The following is a 22,557-nucleotide window of genomic DNA, read 5'->3' as shown; positions in this document are numbered from 1 at the left end:
GGCGAAACCGCAGGAAACTTGTTTGGGTTGGCCTGCGGTGAAATCGGTTTGACATTATCATTGCAAGTGCAGGCCGAAACTCTACAAACACATTCCTCTGAGCGACTTCTGTCAATTACTGTTGGATGTCAACTGTCTGTAACTGCAGCTTGTCATCCTTCCTCCCCTCACTATCCAACCCCCAACCCCCCTTCTCTGCACGGAAGAAACAGCAAGGACTCTTTTTTGAGGGTTGCCTGTCTAACTGTCTCTGCTGATTGTATGTTATTTTAGCTGCTAGCCATGCTGTTGTTGTGAGTGCTGTCTGTCCTGTCCTGTTATTGGATTTAACGAAGTGCACTGCATAACGCGCATACGCCATGTGCTCCCATTCCCAGCAATGTTTTTGTAAAGTCATGCACATCATTTTTAAAGGGGTGTGCGAAAAGTTACTTTAAAGTGTAATGTCCTCCGAAAGAGCCCTAAAAGGAAGCATATAATATGTAAACAAAATAAAAATAAGCTAGCTTCGGCAGGACGCAGTTTATATATAATGCAAAAATTAAATATTTCTGAAAACACTTTTTTAGATTTCGATTTTTATGTGTGTATGTTTAAAAACATTGAAGCATGAATGATGATTTTCAGCTCAATTATTCGATATTTTCTGTGGCAGCTATTTGATATTGTTTTCCGATTTGATTTAAATTAAAATCGTAAATCTGAACTATCAAGTTATTACTATTTGGTTTCAAATATAAACATATTTTATGTTCAATATGTATAAAATATCTACAAAATTGTTTAAATGATTGTAATAAATTACATATTGATTTAGAAGTTTACCACAATTTTTTCAGATGTGATATAAAAACCAAAATGTTGAAACATTATTAAAGTTCATTTATAATTCTCATCAGTCAAGTGTCATGACAACCCAGAATCATTAGTTTCCACCTCTGAGGATTATGTTTCCCCACCGCTTGTCGATCCCTTACGCATCACGCATTCGCCCAGTTATCCAGCTTTGCAGCGTTCGCCAAATGCTTTCAGCCAAATGCTTCTCACAGCCTGATGCACTCCGTGCGGTTTTCTTTCTGCGAATGCGACACAAACTCCTGCTGGCTGGTAGCAACACGCATACATCCAACTGCTGGGCCGCCCCGGTGAAATGTCTTCTCCTCAGCCACCACTCGTCATCGGAGGGGGAACACATTGTCACGTGGTTTTTGTATTTAGTTGTGTCCTCCACGATGGCAGCCTGCTGTTCTCCACCTGTCGCCACAGCAGCTCCTGCAGTCTTTTCTTTGCGGTGACTGCAACCACTCGTATGACTTCCCATTCACATTGGAGCTCACACCAGTGCAATAAATTCGCCAGCCCGAGTTACGTTTTGTGTGCCATTGTCGAGGGCCTTCCATTGTGCCACAAACACAGATACAGACACAAGTCGCCTGTGTGGGTGTAGTTATCCCATCCGTGTGGTTGTTGAGCTGGCATTGTTTTGTTTGCCACTGCGACTACTTCGCTCCTTTTGTTGTGCAGGGAATTTGAAATAAATGTACGTGTAAATGCGTCAAAATTAAGTTTGTTTCTTTTTCGCTGGAGCTTTTTAAATGTCTTTGCCAGTGACAAGTGTCAATTAGAAAAGTTCAATTACATTAAGCCGAAGAAGGAGCAAACAACAACAAGTGGCAGCTTTGTTATAGGCATTTCCATGAAGGATATCTAGAGAGTCATTGTCAGTGTCGTTGTTTGTGCATTATCAGGCAGATGTACGAGTATGCTAAGTTTCTAGCGTAGTTTTGAGCACATTACGTAGGCGTATACATTGGCTAATAAATTTTTTGAGGACGTGTAAACATCCGTCCCATAACAAACGGATCTTTTATTTAAAAAACAAATATTGTTACTTTGTGTACTGATTTAAAAGATTTTAAAACTTTTAGTTGATCGAATACCTTAGCGAAATAAGGAATTTTTTTTAATGTATATGTATAGTTAATAAATAAAAGAAAATAAATATATTTTAAATTAAGTTCCAATAAATATATATTCGCTCATTGTTCTTTAATAGGATTACTTTAGATTTATGAAGAAACAAGTTTATCAAATTCGTTCAAGACGTGATAATAATAAACTTACCAAAGCAATGTGCTTCAGTGTAGCAAGTTTTAACAAATCTTTGAATAAGGCCAATTACCTCTCAAAGTATTTTCAACAGCTCTTTGGACATGAAACAATTCCAATTTCACCCATAATTTGTCATGGCTAATAAACTTGGCATTTTCGAATCTATTTATTTCAAAATGTTTAGCTGCTCAGCTAATTTCCTGCTGTGGTTTAAACTCTGACGGGATCCAGTGACGACACATGTCATTTCATGACCAATCTGCTAATGAAATAAAATATTAATTAAGAAAAAACAGACAGCAGACAGTAGACAGTAATAGTGGTAGAGATAGAGTGCATGGCCAGAATGTCGTTTCATCAGTGGACATTTGGAGCTGTCGTTTGGGTAATTGTAATGTTTGGCATGCAATTAAGCAAATGATGAATGAATCATTTAGCAACGGATAGATGCGGCTGAGTTGTCTGGAGACCAGACAAGTTGACACTGCGCCAAGTTGGCAAAGTGCGTTAACATGGCGTATGCGCAATAATTTAGTGTATAGCCAAATAATTCCCTCGTAGCAGCGACGTGTTTAGTCAGCAGACAGCGGACACTCGCCGGCGTTTATAATTCGATCATTATTTATATTTAAATAGGTCCTTCCCCCACGCACCCGTAACACATCTGTTCGCTGTCTTTTTTCTCTTTTTTGCGTCGTATCGCCCCGTTTGCTTTGTTGTTTTGCTGGCCTGGCTAACAACAAATTGAAGGGAAATGATTCCATTTCATGCTAGATTAAACATGTGTCCACATAATTTATCGATTATTTATCATGTGGTCTGCTACGGGTGTGCTCTGTGTGGACAAAGTGAAGTGAAGCCAGAGGCCCTAGGCCCCCGACATGACTCTCTGTTTGCGGCTGGGCGGGAAATGTGGGAAAAGCGGGCGATTGCCCTATTGCGTAGGCCTTTTGCGGCCACATTGCGCACACAAGTGCAAAATTAGAAACAAAAGCTCTGCCAAAGGCGTTTACCGTTTACCCTCTGCTGCAGCAAGTGAATTTCGATGTCGTTTGCCATCATAGGCACTTGTCGCTCCAATCCCGAGTACCCTAAGGATATGACTGGGGTATGCTGGCAAAATAAGTCAAAGGCAGCTCCCCTTGGCAAACGAAAACTCTCAATTATGCCAGAAAATGGGTCATTGCATCTGTTACCATAGCCACTACTTTGATGAAAGATTTTGATTTTAATTTTCATAGTTCAGTTAAAGAATGTCCCCATCAGTCTATATTAAAGCGTACCAAAGGCAAACATTGTTCCACTTTAAAATATTTAAAAACCATTTTTATACGATTTTTTTTTAAATTATTAAGCAACTTGTAAAATAATTTAAAGTTTTTGCTGCGCATATAAACACATCTTTATCTTAAATAAGATTATTTAAGCCAGAAATAATTAAAACATGTAACATTACAAGCAAACTATTACTGAACAATATTATGGGACAAAGGAAGAGTTCGTTACAAAATTTAAAATTGGACTTAAAGTTATGAACCACCAAGTGACTATAATTGAATCTTCATTAATGAACACACGGAAAAGTAACTTAACCACTAATTGTGTATAATGATTAAAACAATTTCTTGTGTTTGCCAGTTTTAAGGTCAGGGTAATTGGATCTTCGATCAGTATAGTTTTGTGGTTTATTTTTTTCCTATGTATGTATGTGTTTTTTTCCGGACTCTTTTTTTACAAGCCAGACGCATTTGCCAATGCATTTTTACCGCATAAGCACACACTACCACTGGGCGGCGAGCCACTGGGCAGAACAACACGAAAATGGCGGCCATTTTGTAATCCGCATGTGGCTGGGTAATCACCCCTAAGCCCCGCTTTTCCACTATCCCCTGGACATCATCCCTTCAGCCGCCCCTCACACGGCTTTTGCCGGGTTTTGCTGTAGTGTTTCTTTCCTGTTTTGTTTTGCAGCATTATGTGGTCGCTTGTCGCTGCATTTTCCCCCCTTTTTCTGGTTTTTCATCGCCATCGCCATAGCCCTTTCCCGGTATTTCCATCTCTCTGTGAATGTTGTGATTTCGTTTGGTGATTTTCGGCAATTTTTTGTTCTCATTTTTCAGATCTCAAACAGCCGCAGATCGATCGATATTTTAAAGCTTAGCCAAATGGTGCGAGTGCAGGCAGCTTTTGGTCAGCTTTTGGCTAATTAGAAGGGGAGACCTTTGCCAGCCAAAAAATAGCAACATTTATCAGAGAGAATTTCCGTGAATGGGTGCCAGAAAATATGAAATATCTTCCTAGTTGCTGGCACAAACAACTTTATCAAAATTTAAAGAACTTTATAATGCTCCTTAACTCCTGATGTGTGTGCGTGTGTGGGGATGTGCTGTAATTCAATTGTTGAACACTTTTTGACAAATTCTCGCGGCAGCCACTTGGAAATCAATTTGCCAGCTAAATTGACTTCCATTCTCAGCCAAGAGACTGCTGCCAGCACAACAAAAAAAACTTAGAAATAAAACTTGCCAACTTCCAGCGACGACTCCTTTCTCACGACATTTCTCTTCACCAATCTCCTTTTCAGATGGCGAAATCCTTCGCGTGCTGGTGAACAGCTCGGCTCAAATCAAATGTGATGTGGGTTCCAGCCAGGCCGACGACAAAGTGCTGCTGGTGGTTTGGTACAAGAATAATTTACCCATTTACAGGTAGGTCAATCTGGGCGCTACGAGCTCGTGCATCTGTATCTGTATCTATATCTGTAAATGTATCTGTGTCTGTATCTCAATTCCTTTGACAGCTACGACACACGTGGCGCCCACGCAGGCACCCCATCGCACTGGCGGGACGAGGAGGTCCTCGAGGATCGGGCCGTCTTTCGCACGCACAAGGAGCCGGCGGAATTGATTATAAATCCGGTTAAGGTAACAACCAATCCCCCGCACCCCGCCACTCGCGAGTGTCAACAGCGCGGCGCTCTATAATTGGAATTTCATTTCAGGAAAAGGATGCGGGCAACTTTCGCTGTCGCGTGGACTTCAAGCTTTCGCAGACCCGCAACAGCAATGTCAATTTGGAGGTTGTCGGTGCGTATACCCAGAACCGAAAGATGTCAGGAATCCAATATACTTCGGGTGCCTCACACACGAATAAATATTTGATAAGATCTAAATACGTTTCAATTAACAAAAAGTCAAACGGTTTGAAGGAGAACTATGAGCAACTCAATATTTATAAGCATTTTAGTTTAGAATTGAAAAGGAAATATATTTATTTTATAGATTACTAAAAGCGTAGAAAGCTAAACAAATTTGCTGGCAATGAAAAAAAGAATTAATGAAAAAGAACAAATTATTATTTGCATTTAGAATCAAATAAAAAGTAAAGCTTACGCAGTTTACAAAGGACAAAAGGACAATATAAACAAAAGCGTCCTTTGGAGGTGTTAGTATCTCAAATCGAAATGTTTTCTCATTTTATATACAAAAAGATAGCCAAACTGCAGAGACAAACATCTAAAAATCAGATCCATTTCTGTTTAGCCAACTCAACTCCCAACTAAAATATTTTTTTTATTTTGACCGTTTTAAATATAAAAACCACTAATAAATACATAAACAATCTACGTGCATACAAAATCAACATTCGCATAAATAAATAAACATGGCCAGACAGAAACGATTATAAAAGCAATTAATATTTATTTCGTCCGCACACATACTGAAGCAAACGAACTGCACATAAATTAGCTGAAATGATTTTTCGGTTAGCCGCAAAACTTACAATTTACAATTTGAGTAAAAGCGATGTATAAATTTGCCTTTGCATTGCTTTTGACAATGTCAAATTGTTTCTGATTTGGGACTGTTTAAAATTTTAAATTGTTAAACAGTCGTAATAAATTAATTTTATTTTGTTTTCAGTGCCGCCGACGGAGCCAATTATCTTCAACGAGCGTCGCCTGCGAATAGATTCAAGGGCAGGTCCTTATGAAGAGGGTGGCAGCCTGGAAGTGACCTGCGTAGTCTACGGAGGTAAGTCACAGGAATACTGATCGAAAACTTTTAGAACTGGATGTGGGGCAGTATTATTTCAGCGAAATAAAATATTAATTGCTGGCTCTATAAAATGCAATCGATAATTAAACTTTACAAGTGGATGTAAAAACATAAAAGTATCCGGCACGAACACAATCAAAAATTAAAATCGCGCCAGTGGCCGGGAGTGGGTAACTAAGTTTTGTTGGCATGCAAACAATGGCGCGAGCATAAACAAAAACAATAAGTAAGGCGGCGGGTGGGGAATGTAAAGTTCAATTGTAAAGAAAGCGAACAGAAAAGTCTGAGAAACAGAAATTGAAAGGCTATTTGAGGCAAAAAGCCAAGTACATTTCGCAAATGTGTCGCCTTAACAAAAGGATTAAAAATGCTCAAGAGTAAGAAAATGTCAATGGAAAACGGGAGGGGCCGCCATCGTCAACAGCCTTTGTTATCGCTGATTTCCAGGGCGATCCGTTGACAACGAGGAAACGGAGAAAAAAACTTGGAACTTAAACTTAACTTAAATTAAATGGTTATTGTTACGGACAATAGTTTTTAAAAAGTATTCATTTCCAAGTGCAGCTTTTATTATAACCCTTTATTTCCTTAACAAAGTTATTAAAAATCTCTTAAATAAGATAAAATTTATTTGATATATGGACAACTAATGACAAAATAACTGATATACTTTTAAATCCTTTTCTCGTTGTGTATAATCAGAAAGTCGCCCACAAAACCCTTAAGTCAATTGTTGTTGGTGAGAGCCAAAATAAAGATTGGGTGATCGAATTAAATCCCCGAGAAATACAAGGCTGCTAGCGGACTCAGTCAAGACCGAGAGTCGGAATTCGAGAATCCAGAGCTGTTTTTTCTCCAGAAGCCGTCACAGTGCTGGACATAAGTATGTCAGCAGGCAACGACAATCGCGTGCTTTATCGCTGCGTACTCCCCTTTGTTTTCTGGGTCTGGGCGGAAGTGAAACCACTTTGAATGGTTTGACATGTCAACGTTGACATAAAATAAATCACCAAGCAAGCAAACTGCACTTGAAACTGCCCGGCAACTGTTAACTGGTCAGTAGTTTTTTGGCCGGAACTGTTGGGTGGTTGCCGCGAAAGGGGTAACTGTGGGATGGAAAAAAAGAAAGCACGAAAATTGGGCACTCAAAATGTTGTATGTGCCAATTAAATGGGGGCAAGGAAAATGTTGCCAATGTACAGATGTGAATACATACGAGATGGGGGGGCATTTGGATGTGGTGGGCGGAAGGGTGGATGGGACAAGCAAGTTGTTGACAAGGCAAAAGGAAGTCTGTTGATGTTGGCAAATGAGCGAAGGAGCGGAGAAAGCAATTGGAGTACATACTTAAAACTCGTAGAAATTGAGGGGAGCATGGTAGTATGTGTGGTCAGGCTCGTTGACAGTTTAAACGAACAAATTGATCCGAGTTGTAAGGAAAAGGGCTGCACTCTAACAAAATTATATTAGTAAAAATATACAGCATAAACAAAGAAAGCTAAATAGCTTAAAATATTATTTAGTTGCACTGTGTGCCACTATTTCTTTCCATTGTTTAGGTTGAATAATATTTTGAATCTTATTATCATAGCTTTAAACAGTATAAATCATCATTTAATAAAACAAATTGAAAAAAAAAAAATTGAACAAAAAATTTTGACTTCCAAAAAATATTTATAATGTTACAAATTTGATAACTTATAAAGCTATAACTGAAATCATTAAAAAGGTTAGTTTAGAAAATGTTATTTTTGTTTTTTTTTTTTTTGAAAAATTCTATTAGAACTTTCACCATGTCCTAGGAAATGGTTTGATTCAGTAAAAATTTAACTTTTCCATGAATTAATTCAGTTTCTTTTAGTGCACAAAGAGACTATTATTTTTTAATAGAACAGGTCCTTCCCTAAACCGCTGAACATCCCAATTATGTTGGAACAACTTGTTAATGGTGTGAAATTGAAAATGCTTGCCGTCCTACTGAAATCTTAAACAGCGGGCGGAAATAAATTGCAGGCCAATGCTGACATTATGCTCAGTCCGGCACCATCTCCGTTTCCATTCTTAGCAGTGTTCTGTTTTGGGTCTGGTGTGGTCAGGGCTTTGGCATTCAACATGCAATGTCCATTACAGAAATTGCAATTCTGTGGCCAAAACAAAAGCCAGCAGCAAGGAAGGGGCTAGGGCATAAAGTGCTGAAAAAGTTGCCACTTAAACAAGTGCAATCAGCAGAAGTAAGTCAAAAGCGGCAGGCGATGAGAAAGGAGCGACCCAGGATGGTAACGGCCGGTGGATGGATGGCGGGGAGGTTTTAGCCAGTTTGGGCTTAAGAGTGTGCGAAATCGACAAAGGAGCAGTAAATTTTATTGCAGCCTAGGAGGTGGGCCACAATTGCAAATGAGCGCGACACGCCAGTCCCGAAAAACGCCAGGGAAATGGGGAGCGAAATGAAGTTATAAACCAGCACAGTCTGTGTGGGTTGTAAAAATTACCAATCTTCCCCGAGTTTCCCCATCCAAATCATAAAGAATATATACATTGGAACTGGGGGCAGCCATTGTGCGCTGGCATTGGAAGTCAGGGGGAAAATGGGCGAAAGCCCCGGGCTTCCGTGGCCACTAATGCATAATATTCAGCGTTGCCTTCTTTTGCACGTCATGAATTTTACACACGGTGGTTTCTGCCCCTGACTCCAATACCCCATCTCATCCTTTATCCGGCAACTCTCCGGAGCACATAGTATATTGAAAGCGCCAGTTTGCGGTCGAAAGCATCAACTAAACCGAAGAGGGACATTTTGGTTTAGCATATCGGTTACCCTCTGATCTTCTGAAATTTAAAACACGGTCCCTTGACAAATTATTTCATATAATACAGCAAAAGAATATTATTATGCGGAATAAAAGCTTGTTATTTTCGAAAGTATGAAAATTGTTTAACTTGGAAACTTTTCTTTTATTCCTGGCTAGAAATTATCGTCAACCAAAGAGTTCATATACCCTTTAAAAATTACTGCACAGCAAAAGTGTGCTAAAAATGGCTTTTAGCCCCTTTTCTATTTTTTCGCTCTGTGTGTCAAACGGAAGTGCAGGCGTTTTCCGCTTTGGCCAAAGTGAGCGTTGGCCATATTGTTATTGTGCTAGCTGTTGTTGTTCTAGGCAGGTTGGCGAGTACAAAATTGTGTGCATTTTTATAAAAATTTCTCTCCTCACTTTTTTTCTGTTGGTATTATTATTATTACGACTATTGTTGTTGCGCTGTTGTGGCGCATTTTGGAGCACGGAAGTGCAACAACACAAGTTATTTACTAAAGCAAAATAGGAACCATAGGACGAGGGAAATACTTAAGAAGACGGCGGGGACGAAGAAAAATGTGTTGTCTGCCACAAAAGCTTGCATAATTTCCACTTCATTTACTTTCCAATTATGGTTTTTCTGAAAAGGTGCCGTAAGTGGTATAAACCTTGAAAGTATCGGTAATTACCTTTGGTTCGTTTTAAAGATTTCACAATCATTAGACAAATAAGTTTCTCTTTCGTCTTATATTTTTTTACTGCCCTACTTTTAATAACATTCAACGGCTTACTTCATAAACAAAGTACAATTGACGATTGAAGGTGGAAACTTCTGTTGTTTCATAAAAGGACCCCGAAGCCAGCAAGTTTTAAATTTATTTTACAGCTTCCTCTCTGGACAAAAGGTCAAATGCCAAAGAGCACACAAAGGATCGAGTCCGAGGAATTGCGAACTGAATAAACAGAAAGCGTACCAAAGACAACAACATAAAATATATTTATGTGGCATGGCAGAGCTTCCTCCTTTTACTGTTTTGTTACTATCACGAGTCCTAAATTTTTGCTACTGTTTCTTCTATTTCTTAGAGGCTTTGTTTGCGTGGTCCCTTCACCGCACTCGAGTTTTTAGCAGTGTATCTCTTTCACCCGAGTCAAATCCAAAGCCAAAGCAGATGCAGGAGATGTAAAGATATGCAAAACTAAACAAGCAAATATTTCAGCATTGCATAACTAAAGCACATGGTCTATGTTTTCATGTGCATGTTGAAGGGTGTGTCTCTGGCTCTCAGTTGTTTGTTCCACAGGAAAAAAATAAATAAAAACTTTAAACAGTACTTTTTTATCATCTGTGTTTGATTTAATATATTTGTTATAAATCAAAGTAAATCAATAGAAAGTTTTTTACATTGCATTATATTTAATAACACTATCAGAATAATTTCCCCATTAGATATCATAAGCCAAATAGTATCATATGAGAAAACTACAATTATGACTTGTTTTAAACTTTTTTATAGACTAAAATTTCAATTGATTAACATAGGTATTTGGAAATACCAAGTGGTGTATTTTCTTCCCGCTGTGCATTTCTGAGTAATGTCCGTGAACAGAACAATGCGAAACCAGAAATAAGGACTTTTTGAGCTCTGGTAACGTGTGTGCAAAAGTGCATAAGTGAGTCGGACTTGGCTTGCAGCGGCTTAAAGTCTCCGCCGAAAGGAAACGCTAAAAACTGGCACGCATTTGAATGCTGCTGCTCATTAGGAAGTGGGTGTGGCTGTTGCTGGTGGGCAGACTGGCGGGTGGGCAGGAGGGCAGGAGCACGCCAGGTGGACATGGCAAAGAAATGCTAATGTCGCTCTTGCCGCTACGGCTACTGCTTTTCTGCTGCCTGGCACAAAAACCCGTTTTTTGATGCCTGCTCTAAAAATGGCAAAGCACTTGGCAAAAAAGCAAAAAGAAATAAAATAGAGGAGCGTGGTTTTTTGAGGAATGTTGGCAAAAATACTCTGTAAAAGGTATAGTTCTTATTGGGTCTTCGTAGTAAGTAAACCATTGTTTAAAATTCTCTAAAGTTGTATTAAATCCGCACTATAAATCACATAATATTTTGATAAAGAAAAAACAGTTCTTAGTATTTAATTCCTTGATAGTTTTAAAAATACAAAAAAAAAAATAAGAAGTGAAATGTTTAATAAATTTCAAAAATAGATATTATATTTGCTTATATCGCAAGCAAAAGTCAGTTTAAGTCCAGTAAAAGTAAGAATTTTAGTGCTTACTTTTTGGATATGCCATTGGTAAGGGTAGGAAATGCAGGCTAAAAGAAAGGAAACCAAGGCGAAAGAGTAAAAAACTAGTGCAAACTTTGTGTTTGTTTGTGTGGAGAGTAAATGCAAGTCAGCTTCTGGTGTGTGCGTGGGAGTTTGCGTTGGCTGTGGCACCTTATGTTGACATTAATATACAGCAGACATCACCTGATTCTTGCAAGCAAACTTGGTCTGGGTTTAAAGTGAAAGCAAGAGTCATAAAACTCTGAAAAACAGCAGGGCTTTAAATGCTTAAAAGACAGCGAACTATTGCAATGCACAACCGTACTTTTTGTTTGCGTTTTCCCTGGCTCTTCAATTGTTTTTTGTGACGTTTTTTTCGATGTATTTTTGCTGGAGGAGAGGCCAATAAATCACAGGCAACCATTAAGCCGCCTTGCTACATATGCGCTAATCTACTCCAGTACAAACACTCACACACAGAGGGCCTTCTGCTAGTATGTGAAATATTTTCATAAACAACATAAAACTCTACCAAATGGCAGTTATTAATCAAAGTAATGTGCGTTTACCTCTCTGTATATCCGCATACGTATATGAAAATCTATATGTGAGTGTGCGACACATTTTTCAAACATATCAAGTGCAGTTTTTGGCCCATCCGTGGCTTAGTTTTAGTGAATTTCCAGGTGGATTTAATGGCACTTGTTCAGTCGCATTGCTCTTTATGACTACTCATCAAGCATTTTGCGCAATAACTAAGTAATAATATAAAAATATACAACAAGCATGTCAGAGAATTTATTTGTGTCAACTTCTGACACTGGCAGAAAAGTATTGAGAACTCTTGTTATTATATAATGTTTAGTTAAATGACATCCTGTTTAAAATAAAAAATGGAACTCAATGAATCCCCTCTATTTATCCTTTAAGTTGCAGTTTAAGTTTGATAAATTATTTTTGTTCAGTGTATTATTTTCTCTCCTTTGAGTTGTGTTAGTGACCGACCACCCGTTGCTATTAAATTAATGTGCGCTCATATACGCACACAAAAGCTAATTTCAGCGCTTGATTAAGTTGAAGTCGTTAAAAGCGGCCAAGTGCCGCACGCTGCGTATGAGTAATGTAGCTGTACGTCTGTGTGTTGATTTAAGTGGACTCCACTCCTCAGCGATTGCAGCACTGTGGTTTCAAGTTAAAATTGCCCACCAGCCAACTAAATTAGAGGTTCTAAGGATAGATTATAACGAGCTCTTTAACCCAGGTAGGATAGAGTTTGAGGAATGACAGTTGTCTAGTGAATTTATTTTCCATGGAAAAGTTCCGTAACTGAAGAATAACCTGTTTTATATATTATAAAATATTATATAAATTATTTGAGGATTGGGAACAAGCTAAAGCTTCTGAAACACTTACGAAATAAGCACTAAAAAATTGATAAATTACAGTATATTTATAAATAATTTAAACAATATTTTTGCAGGCTCTCCGCCACCGACTGTCATCTGGCTGATGAATGGGCAGCTGCAGAACAGCGTTGTCGATTACACATACGACGGCGCCATCAACAGCAAACTGGTGGTTCGCAACCTGTCACGAATCCACCAACATGCGGTCTACACCTGCCAGGCCAGCAATTTCCACAAGAAATATGTGGCCACCAACATAACCATTGAGCTCTACCGTAAGTATAAGACTGCTGTTTGTAAAATTAAAACAAAAATACTTTTCTTTAACGCTAGTCAATCAGTGAGTGAGAGTCTTGAGAGTCTAGTTTGTATTCATGGAATTTATTCAAAATATAAGTTGTGTATTTCTTTTCCAATTTAAAGGTGTTAGTGAATTGAAAACACTGTCTGCACTGAATCGAGTTTAAGCGACCCAAATATGGTGCTAAAAGCGTTTTGCCAAACAATTTATTTATTTATTGTATTTATTTCACTTTTTTTTTTACCAAAGCTCTTATTTTTTTTGGTCGCTTTTAAGCGTTGCGATAAAAGTTTTAACAAATAGCTGTGCAGATAAAAACAAACTGCCAGCCACCCCAAAAAAGTAGGAAAGAACCCAGAGAGGCTGAGTAGGAAAAAATAGATAATAAAATGGCTTATGCAAATATAACAAAATGCAAGCGGCAACAGCAGAAACATTGCATGCGATACCCGAATGCCAAAAAAATATGCACAGAATAGGGAAAACAGAAATTCCTGTGCGTAGCTTATTCCATTTACCATGGCCTCTGACCTGGCACATATTGTACGCTTCCGAACCATATCGAACTCAGTGTTTTTATTAATATAGAAGTTACGTTCAGGTTAGTGGACTGCACATGACCCGAATGGATTTATTATTTTGTGACAATTTTTAAAATTCCCCTTCTGTACGCTTTCCACGGGCAGGAGCAATGCAAATTGTTAAATTGAATTAAGTTGTTGCCCATTTTGTGTGTTTGTCAGCGAGTGTGCGTGGCTAGGAGATTTGTATTAGGAAAATCTGCTTTGCTGCAAGTTTATTTGTAGTGACAAAAATTAATTTTCAAATGGGTGAAGGGGATAAATAAAATGCATTGGAAAGTTAAGCTTTCGATACGAAAACCAAATAAATGGCAATTATGATGCCCCTATTAAATATGTTCATAATTCGGAAAACGAGTTTATTACTAAATATGTTTAACTTCCATAGAAGGCTAATTATCGTTTAATGTTCAATTTAAGTCTAAAAACTTTAATCGATTTTTTTTTATACCATCAGGTCCAAAAACATCGAAACTCGTCTTTAAGTTCCTTCTCATGGCGCCAACTTTACTAATTCTCCTTGTTCTTTAATATTATGTTGGATGCTAGGTTATTAGGCCCATGGCATTGCGCTAACAGCCAAAGATTGGCCATAGAATTTTATGGCACTTAGGCGCGTCTGTCATGGCTCTCAAAACGCCAAAGCAATTGGACGTCAATTCCTACTCAGGCTCCCAGTACCCGAAAAGTAATGTTGAAATGTTTCCGCGACAGCAGCTGGTGATGCGCAAATTTGATATTATTGCCTTGAGTTGGGGCAAATATTGGGAGCATAAGAATATGTCGCACTTGCAGGGACATAAAAGTTAACACGCCAATAAGGAATGCTTAAGATGAGGCTGTGGAATTTCGATAACTTAGTCAACTAATGTGGCCACAGCCGCATACTGCGTTTAACAAATGACCTTGAAATGAAAATAGTAGTTGTGGACTTAACCAGGTTTTTTCACTTTTCCTTTACACAAATTCTGCTATTTTTTGTTAGCATTGCGTGTAATGACAGAATATGGGCATGGGAAAGAGGGCAGTTGTATAATAAGTACGACCGTAATTAGTTAATTTTATGGCCACTAACAATTAGATTACGCCCGTCACGACACTCAGTCCCCCTCACAATACAGTTATGAGAGTTCCTCATTAGCACTCAGTTTCAGCTCCCAAAAGGGCTGGTTGAACCCGAAATGCAGCATTAAATTGAATTAAAATGTTCCCTCTGCATTTATCATTTTCTTGCAAGCTTAGGTTTCCTTGGGGCTTGGAATCATAAATTTTAAATGCAAAACCATCGCAATCAAAATAGAAATTTGGTATTGAAAATATTTAAACTTCTTTTGTATTTGAAAGTTCTTCAGGAAATTTGAATTTACAATTTAAATGATATTTTTGCATTATTGGTCGCGAATCAGGGCCTTGGGGCTGGTCCTCTATGCTCTCTGGTGTAGTGCTTTTAATTAAACATTTAAATGATTTTCCAATGCAAATGTGCATAATTAATTTAATTACAATAAAGCGTTTCTGCAGCAGCAACAACAACCGCATTGCCTCCGAAAACAATAAAAAGTAGAATATTATTGTAATGTATGCACGGGCAAAAAAGGCATTGAAATAAATAAAATTGTAGATAGTTGCATGTTTCTCTTTCTCATTCTGCCTCTCTTTTGGTTTTCCTTTTTTATTATCGCATTTGGGCTTAACTGAAATGTCATACGCCTTTAAATTAACGCATTAAATTCGCTCCAACCGCAACAAATGTAAAAATAAGCAGAAGAAAGTAACAACAGTTGGCTTAACTTATTAAAGTACAGGAAATGTATCAATATATTATTAAAGGTATCTGTAAAACGTTACCCTTTCATCAGTTTATGGGCTTGTAAATATATATGTCTAATATTAATAAGTCTCTTAAAAACCAGATATTAAACAGTTTCAAAAAATAAATATATTGCAAAAGAGTAATATCAAACGATATTTTAGTATTTGTTAGCACTTTCCAACTGAAAACCAAAGAGCGTAATTTATAATTTTCCATGAATGCGCCAAAACGCAACAAATAAATAAAGGTGGGAAGCACAAAAACATTCGCAATGACAGTGATAATGATGGAAAATTGTGTAATGCTGATAATGAACCTGGACTCTAAAGCGTTACGTGACCATATTAGGGTGGCAAAAAAAGAATTACGTTTGTTATCGTTTATTTGTTTGCCCAATTTTCAATTTTGTGGACAAACAATTTGCTGTCAGCATTATTATAAACAAATATTCAAATTACATAAATGTAATTGCATGAATATTTATTGGCTGAAATGTAATGCATTGTTTGTAAACTACCAATTGGACAATCGCCCATAAGCCAATTATATATTAAACAGTCATTCATTGCAATTCGAAAACGATATATTCGCGTTAAGCTTTTTAAAGTTTTCAGTGAACTTAGGCAAGCGGAACGAACGACCTTAATGAGATTTTTATACAATTATAATTGTAGAGGTCTCTTGTTTTCCTGCAAAAATATATATTTAAATAAAGTTGAAAATGTATTGGGTGATGTGGACAAAAATTTCAGATGCTTTTCCTCGATTTGTGTCGGTTGCTTTGCCTTTGCCTTATTCCACTGACATTTATCATTTCATATAATGCGCCCCTTTATGGAAAACAGAAATATTTGCTGCCCTATACTCGACATTGTTGCACTCTCCAGTTTTTCTTGCTGCAATTGCTGTTGCTGGTGGCGATCGTAATTTGCTGCAATTAATTTTAATTGCATTGCCTGTCATTTCCATTTCCATTTCCATTTCGATTTCGATTTTTCACACACAATTTGAATAAATCAACAAAAAGCTGCTGCCGCACCAAACAAAACGCAGAAATCGTAAAACAAAACCAAAAAAGCGTCAGGGGTGGAGAAAGTAAAAACCAACCTTAAATGTCATTTAAGCAAATAAATTACGGATGGAAATTAATGTGCGTTTATAAACAAACTGTTTGCATTGCAGTGCGTCCTCTTCTGGTGGAAATCAGCTTCAACAACCAGCCGATGTCAGCAGATCGAAAGTACGAGATCGAATGCCAGGCGATCGGATCGAGGCCGCCGGCCAAAATCACCTGGTGGATGGGCAACCTCGAACTACATGGCCACAGTCAGAAGGTAATTGGTAAATATATTTTCTTATTTACTCACAAATTAATTGATTAATTTTAAAAAGGTCTCTGAAGATGGCAATGTAAGCACTTCGGTGCTATCGATCACACCCACAAGAGAGGATCATGGCAAGGCATTGTCCTGCCGAGCAACCAATGAGCTCGTACGGAATGGCATCCGAGAAACGGCCATGAAGTTAAATGTTTTCTGTGAGTATATATAACATTGAAAAAAATATGTTTTTCATCAATTAAATAATGGATACTGAAACATATTATTTAAGCCTATTAAAAATCCGTTGTTACGGTTGCAAAAATCTTAAGCGAAAACATTTCATAAATCCTGATTTTATTTAAAAGAGTAAAGATAGTTAAACTGGCTATTTGCTGACCATCAGTTATAAATGCGGTAATTACCAACAAAGTATTTACACGTAGAGTATTTTAAATATAATCAATAATTATCAAACTCTTGAGCAACCCAAATGTATTTGTTGTATGCAACAACTAATAAATTTTTAGAGTCTTAATTCTGTTTTCTAGATTTAGGTAACCTACCTAATTCCTTTTTCGGTCTTAAAATCAATTTAAAACATTGTATACGGTTCTGCCGGAATATTTTGTGTACCAGGAACAACCTGCCCATTCCGCTTTAATAACAGCCCGTTTTGACATATGCCGCTGCTTTATGAGTGCCCCATAAACCATCGATGGGCCCTCGTTCTGGTTCTCGTGCGATCCCATAAACTATGTCAACCGCTTATCGCCCATGTCCTTTGGGGAATCAATACTGTTTTGCATACCAATGCCAAAGTGACAGGACGGGCTGGAAGCGGGATTTCGGAACTCTGTTCCAAATATTGGCGGGCTTTACATAATACAATTCATTTTTTTTTTTTTTTGCGTTCCAACGGCTCGTATGTCAAACGTTTGTTTTATGGGCCGCGTCAACAATGTGCTGGGGGTAAAGTTTGTTAATAAAATGTCTATGGCAAAATATTAAAAACGCGCGTGGCCAAGAAACTTGTGCACACACACCCACGAAAAGCCGGAAAGCTCACTTAAAGCCACACCCACACACCGCACATATGCGCGGATAGCCCTTAATGTTTCAATAGTCTTGGGGTCTCGTGTCCTCATCTTCTGGGCTGTGACGACAGCGTCTTGGGCAAACAGTTGCCACGTCTATTATCTAAAAAGCTTGCCGCCTCGTTGTTCCCCAATGCCATTGAAACTTTTACTCCTTTCGGTGCTGCGGCGATGATGGGGATGCTCCCCCGTTTGGCTGCAGATGATGCACTGGGAGAAATGCTTGCCTTCAAATCAGGGTACAACATTTTTCTGCCTTATATAATATAAAATATTTTAATAAAAAATTATGTTTTGAAGCAGTGAATTTACACTTTTTTTTTGTAAGTATGATTCTACAGTTTTGTAGTAAAATTAACGAGACGAAATTCCAGTCAAAACAATTATGGCTTTTGATTTTATGCTAAGATTTTATCCCAGTGCTGTCTTGTGCAAAAGAATCGGGCGCAGCTTCTGCGCGAGCGCTGATATAAAAAATTAGATAACAATTTCAATTTCCATGCTCATTTACATGTTTATAGCGTGCTTAAAATATTTTGGACCCCCTCCGTTTTCCTGCTCCTGACACTTTCTGAGATTTCATATTTCCCGGCCCCCAACCTTTTTTCGTTGCCACGAAAAGATTTTGTGTCTTTTTTAAGCGCGTTCTTTGTTTGCCTCCTGCGTCGGGGGTAAATTGAAAAGTTGATGCAGTGTCGACTGCTACCAGAGTTGAGATGGGGCAGGTTGAAGTTGACGCTGCCAATAATTTTCTCATTATATTACATCACATTTAGCCGGGGCCATAAAAAAGTTATCTCTAATATCTTAATCCGAGCACCTCAGCGCAGACAGCCCTCTTATTTTCCAGACAATCAACTCCGGTTAGGCTCAGCAAAATTAAATCAACAGGAAAAGACAGGCCTACAAAAATGTTAGACATATCCGCAATAAACTTAATGACGAGGCAGATTTTGATTTCAAAAAAATTACGGACTGGAGACTTTTTAAATATCAGGGTTGAGATAAGCATTAGCATTTATTTTGTTTTATTAGGTTGTAAAAATTAATATTTACAAATAAATTAGGATTTTTTTCTAGATTTGATTATAAGTACTCTAGAATTTGTTGGTTTTTTTTAAATAGCTTGTGTCTTCATTAAATAGTCTCTCCGTTTTTTATTAAACCTAAAATGATTTTCAAACTTTTCGATACAACTAAATTACCCCAGGAAGGATATAAAGGAATAGAAGTGGAAAATAAGCTTTAAGCTTAATGCAATTTATATGCCAGCAGAGGCTAGTGGAATCAATTTAAAGACTGCTAACGAGAACTGGTTCAACTTTGTGCAAAGGACAATGACAGAGTTCACCCACACTCATACACCCATACACAAGCACCCACACAGTGGTAAACACACAGATGCAGTCCTTCCTATTGCAACTGCAGCTGAAGCATAATGTGCCACTGGCACTCAAAAGTCGTTACGTTAAGCTGCAGTTACGACTGGGACGGGCTTGCTTTGGTTTTTCCTCTGGTTTTCGGGACAATCGCTCCACGAGGGATCGGTGGGTGGGCTGGGTCAGGGGTCACCGAGATGGAGGACCATAAAACGCATTAGCCCGACGTAGTTGGCCAGCTTGGCCAGTGACAGTTATTACCACTTAAGCCCATCCTAACCGCAACAGTGTGGCCTGCCAGCCACTTGGAGCTTCCTTCGGAGAACGTCTAGCTGTCATTATGCAGATGAAAAAAATATGCGGGGGTTATATAATTTAATTTTAATTATTGTGATTTAAGCAGGATATTAAGCGGCTTGTTCTATTTTTGTTAGTACTTTAGGCTATTTAAAATAATTCTAGTACTTATTTTAAACGGGAAAATGTTTTGGTTTTCTTAACAAGTCTACATTACATTATTATTAAAGTATAAGTTTCTATTAATATTTTAGAAGACACAAATTATTCCTTTTAAAATTATTTCAATCAAATTTATAAACAAAAAGTTTATATATTTATTAATAAATAAATACTAAATATTTTTACACCCTGAAATTAATGTTAAACCTTTGAAATGGTTTAAATTTAAATCACTTAAAGACAACCTCATTTTTCCGAGTGCAAATCCTCTATTTCCTTCGTCCTTTCGTTTCTGTTTAGTTTTCTGTGCCGGCTTAAAGTCATCGCTAATGAACTTGTTGAGCGGGAAAAAGATAGACACAATGAGTGGGACGGGACGAGGCTGGAGCAGCGAGAAAAGTCTTTAAATTATGCAAACAGCTTTGACTCGTTCTTCCTGTCCTCATTGTCCTTGCCACTCCCCCTTCCATACCCCTTCATTCGGTTTACGTACATTCTCATTCCATTTCTGGGATGGTGTGTGTTAAAGCACTTTTCATTTTCATTAACAAGTCTTTTCAAAAGACAAAATCGGCTTAAAGAAACTTGCTCATAGAACGTGCCACCCCAGAAAGCAAAAAAGAAATAGGCAGAAACACTAAGCGGCCAGAGACCCAAGACCAAAACTAGGACTAGGTAAAGTTGCCAAAAACAATGTGCAAAATAATAATAAACAAGTGGAAGGTGGCAAAGAGCCGACAGATAGAAGGCGAAGGCGAAGACGAAGCGACGCTAATCACGGATAAGCCGGGATTAACCCCCTTTTCCCACCCATTTTATGTCTGTCTTGGACTCGAGTTGAAAAATTGTCCAAAACAGCAAATTACGTTTGATGGACTCTCCTCCGAGTGAATCCCAATCCAAGTTTAAGTCTCAGCCTTAGTCAATGAAATACAATGTTTCATTCAGTGTTTCGTTTTTCTTCACCACTTTCTTTGCAGTCATTCCCACCTTGCAGCTGGACCTGGGCTCCAATCTAAATCCGGAGGATATCGAGGAAGGCGATGATGTTTACTTCGAGTGTAAAGTGCATGCAAATCCGGCTGCTTATAAAGTTGTATGGAAGCATAATGTAAGTGAGCAAACAAAAACTTTCCTTGACTTGCAATATTTATGAAGGGCTGTTAGAAATAGAAGAGCTCTTTTTATTGAGTCAGATACAAAGCGAAAAGGAAGAGTGCGGTCTAGAGTGTAGAGTAAACTTTTAGCAAAAAATACCTTTTAGTGTCATATAAGATATATATTTTTTTTTACATTAAGCTATTGTTTAAATACACAAACAAAAATATTTTCTATAACAGTATTGATTTTAATTTATAATATTTTGTAGGTAAAGATAACACTTATTACTAGTTATACAAGAGATCTTTAAACGAAAAATAATGTAAAAATATGACAAATATATATAAATATTCTATTATATATTATATAATGACTATTTTTCTCTGTTTGCTGACCTTCAAACATACTTCAAATGTTGCACTCAAGGCAATTGAGCGTACAATTGCCAAACTTCCGGCAATTCCCAAGACATTGGCGTGCTTCTCTTACACACGAGCCTCCGTCCGACTAAATATTATGAAACCGAAATTAAGTGGTCATTTTTACTGAATTATTGGCCAATTATTTTAAGGCAATTGAGTCAAGTGGCTGGCATAAGACAGGGCTTTGGCATGGGAAGAATTTCGGGAGTCCGTACAAGTTTACAAGGCAAATCATTTGTTTATTAGTAGAAGCGCAAAAACCTCTCACCACAGCAGCAACAATGGCTGCCAAATAAATGTTATTCAATGCCGTACAAGAAACGAATCAAGTGTATGAATAATATGAATGCTAATTGAATTCATTCGCAATGAAGTACATGACCAAACAAAGAGCTAAGCTAAACAACGGCAACAGCAAAACCCACAACTTAGCCATAACTTTTACCGAAAACAACAATAAGCAAATACAAATACTCGAAGACGACCAAAAACTTTTACGTAGTAGGGGGCGGCCAACGAAGGATATTTAGTACAAAAGAACTTCCACAAGACATGAGCGCAGGCTTGAGGGTAGGTAGATAAAAACTTTATATGAAATAATAATTTAACCGTCATACAATGGGATGGCTTGGTTCGAGTGCTGATTCCATTATAGTCTATCTTACATCGAACAAAATGGTAATTATATAGGGGGTACAGGGAAATTGAACGTCTGGGAGAAGACAGGGGCAATCAATGAGCTTTAGAAGTCAATGTTAAATGCAAATGAACTGACAGCAGAATTTTCAAAAGAAAACTAACTTTAAACCGTGACCTAAATACCCTAACAAAATGAAAAACAGTTTTTAAATAGAATTCTTCAAAACAGTTAATAATAGTTAATATTTATTTTAAATTATTTTTGAGTGCTAAAATTGATAATGGCAAAAAAAAAAACAGATTTAACAATAGCTCTAGTTTTGATATGGTTATAAACTTAACAGAAGCAGATTTTCCATTTAATATTTATTTTTAATGTTCAAAAACAACGGCATAATACTCTTTAAACGGGACAAAGAAAATGAATGACTGGCTAACAAGCCAGAAAGCGACAGCAGCACAGTTAGTTAGTTAGTTGGCAATCGTCACTTACATTCAGCCAGCTCAGCGTGAAATTCCCGACACTTTCCCTCCGTCCTCCAACTTTTCCCCTTAACAGAGTGTCATAACAATAAAAGTTCACTGCGGCAGTGCAAAAATGGAAATGAAATGGATACGAAACTAAGCCAAACACACACTGTGAAAACAGTAAAACATGGACAAAGGCAGAGAGGTTAGACAGACAGCCACACTTGGTCGAGCTGTGCACATGGCGTATGCGTAATGAGTTCAAGGCCAAGTAGAAAATTGCAAATGACTTGGACCAAGTGAAGGCGAAGAAGCCAAGTCGGGCGTTCATTAAAAG

The 22,557-nt window shown here is 37.8% G+C and overlaps 1 protein-coding gene across 1 annotated transcript in view; it reads left to right on the top strand.

Annotated features, from left to right (window-relative positions):
• LOC128266512 (hemicentin-1) overlaps window positions 1-22,557 on the top strand; it is a 59,335-nt gene that overhangs the window by 14,326 nt on the left and 22,452 nt on the right. Inside the window, exons 2-9 of the mRNA XM_053003084.1 lie at window positions 4,697-4,820; window positions 4,913-5,036; window positions 5,114-5,198; window positions 6,036-6,146; window positions 12,716-12,916; window positions 16,519-16,670; window positions 16,729-16,873; window positions 20,571-20,701. Coding sequence (XP_052859044.1) covers window positions 4,697-4,820; window positions 4,913-5,036; window positions 5,114-5,198; window positions 6,036-6,146; window positions 12,716-12,916; window positions 16,519-16,670; window positions 16,729-16,873; window positions 20,571-20,701 — 1,073 coding nt within the window. The remainder of the gene's footprint in view (window positions 1-4,696; window positions 4,821-4,912; window positions 5,037-5,113; window positions 5,199-6,035; window positions 6,147-12,715; window positions 12,917-16,518; window positions 16,671-16,728; window positions 16,874-20,570; window positions 20,702-22,557) is intronic.

This window comes from Drosophila gunungcola, chromosome 3R (assembly GCF_025200985.1).
Source record: "Drosophila gunungcola strain Sukarami chromosome 3R, Dgunungcola_SK_2, whole genome shotgun sequence".
NCBI classification, from domain to species: Eukaryota; Metazoa; Arthropoda; class Insecta; order Diptera; family Drosophilidae; genus Drosophila; species Drosophila gunungcola.
Note: the sequence above shows the minus strand (reverse complement) of the source record. Positions and strands in the feature narration are given on the sequence as shown.